The sequence below is a fragment of the Merops nubicus genome, unplaced genomic scaffold (genome assembly GCF_000691845.1).
Source record: "Merops nubicus isolate BGI_N331 unplaced genomic scaffold, ASM69184v1 scaffold34271, whole genome shotgun sequence".
Lineage (NCBI taxonomy): Eukaryota > Metazoa > Chordata > Aves > Coraciiformes > Meropidae > Merops > Merops nubicus.
The window spans coordinates 1,182-2,988 of NW_008586787.1; the positions used below are offsets into that span (position 1 = coordinate 1,182).

A 1,807-nucleotide genomic window follows, 5' to 3' on the forward strand; every position below is an offset into this window, starting at 1 on the left:
CCCTCCTTGTGCTGGGTGAAGCCCACCCAGCCCCACCCCAGCCATCCCCAGCCTCTCTCGGGGCTGTGGGAGTGGGGACAGCGGGAGGGGACGCAAAGAGAATAAACCTTCAGAGCCCTGGGGAGCAAAAGCAGCAGGGTGGGGATTGCCCCGTGGTTTCCCCAGAGCCCATCCTGCTTCTGGCTGCTCAGAGTGCCCGAGTTGTACTGGCAGGGAACCCAAGGCAGCTGAGCCCTGAGCAGCTCCCACAGCACTGGCTGCTGAGCCTCATCTCCGGTGGCGACGGGGCCAGGTTGTTTTGGTCTCTCTTTTTTTCTGATTTTTGTGTTTGGTTCTGGACTCCCCAGCACTGAGGGCAGACTACAGGGAATGCAGGTTTCTGAGAGTCTTGGCTCGCCCACGGGAACACATCCCCATGCCCGGGGAGGAGGGGGGGGTCAGCTTATCGTGCAGCCACCCTTCTCCTTGAAGGGGTTCTTGTCCTCGGGGACTCCTTTCAGCAGAGGGTCCTCCCCTGCCATGGACTCCACGTACTCCTTGAGCTCCTTACCGGTCTTGGAGATCTGCCAAGGAAGGAAGGAGATGTTCCCTGTGGGTGGTGGGGCTGCACTCCCACTCCTCAGCTGCCTGCAGACCCAGTCCTGCCCTGAACACCCCACCCAGCATGGGGGAGGGGGGTCTTGAGAGCGTCCTCAGGGTGCTCTGGGCAGGATCTGGGCCGTGGGGCTGAGCCCGAGGGGGATGTCAGCCTCGAGGTGCAACCTCAGGAGTCGTGGCTCTGTTCCTCTGCAGCACTCGGGGCAGAAAGATCCCCCAGGGAACGGCCCCTTTGTGTTTTGGGTGGAACACTCACCATTTGCCTCTCGTTCTTCACCTCCTTCTTCAGCTGGTCCAGCTCCATCTTCAGCAGCTCCTTCTCTGTCATGTCCTGAGCCATTTTGCCCTGGAACAGCAGGGAGATGGTTTGTTGGGAGTGTACAGCTGGGCTCCTGGGGCACTTTAGGACTGCTGGAAACGCTGCTCACATCTCAGCTGCCCCCACGGCGAGACATGAGCTGACTCTAAAAACCACCCGAGGCAGGAGGCACCTGCAGGCACCTTTCAGAACCCTTCTGTAACATCCGCTGGGACCAGAGTTTTCATTTGCTTGTCCTCTGCAGGCACCTCGAGCAGCAGACGCCGAGGAGGGTCCAGCCTGGGTTTTAGGGAGATCTTTGCCACCCCAGAGGCTGTTTCCCCAAGAGACCAGGTGCCCAGTTGCGTGAGGAGAAAAGCTGCTGCTTCCTAAGACAACCTGGATGCCCAGCTCTGCAACCAGACCTTCCTCTGCCTGGGCACGAGTGTTTTTGTAAGTTTTCTAAGGAACTAAGTGTTTAATTCTTGCCTCTCCTTGTGTCTCCCCCACGGGTCAGTGACAACCTGAATTGTAGCCCCTGCGTCGCTCTGAATTCACTGCTTTGCCCACAGAGGCGTCGCTTGCTCTGGCTGTAGGTTTTGGAGGCCTTGTGGGGTGGAAAATCCCAGCTCCTTTATCACAGAAGCCCAGCTAAAGGTTAAGTGACAGCCCCACACAGCTGAGATCTGTCCCCGTGGTAAAACTTGGGTTTAAAAGCTTGGCCACAGCCTTTTAAATTAAAGAAATAAAGCTGAAGCATGCCTTGGCCCTGCTTTGGAAGGCGTCAAGCTCGTGTGCCCCAGAGCCTGCTGGTCTCCTGGGGCTCCTCTCATGCTGTGTGTGCCCAGTGCTCCTCTGCCCATTGATGCCCTCAGAGCCCAGCTGGCCCCAGGAGATGCTGGTGGCAGAGTC

At 58.3% G+C, this 1,807-nt stretch overlaps 1 protein-coding gene across 1 annotated transcript; it reads right to left on the reverse strand.

The window, feature by feature from the left end:
- Positions 1 to 437: 437 nt before the first annotated feature.
- Positions 438 to 937, reverse strand: GNGT2 (guanine nucleotide binding protein (G protein), gamma transducing activity polypeptide 2). The gene is made up of 2 exons (XM_008948756.1): positions 854 to 937; positions 438 to 563 (listed from the first exon to the last, which is right to left on the reverse strand). The coding sequence occupies exons 1-2, from the start codon at positions 935 to 937 to the stop codon at positions 438 to 440; spliced, it is 210 nt and encodes a 69-aa protein (XP_008947004.1).
- Between the last annotated feature and the right edge of the window lie 870 nt (positions 938 to 1,807).

Coding starts and splice junctions, on each gene's coding strand:
- GNGT2 (XM_008948756.1), bottom strand. CDS start 937: ATGGCTCAGGACATGACAGAGAAGGAGCTGCTGAAGATGGAGCTGGAC. Junction 564..853: donor TGAAGAACGAGAGGCAAATG/GTGAGTGTTCCA, acceptor CTTCCTTGGCAG/ATCTCCAAGACCGGTAAGGA.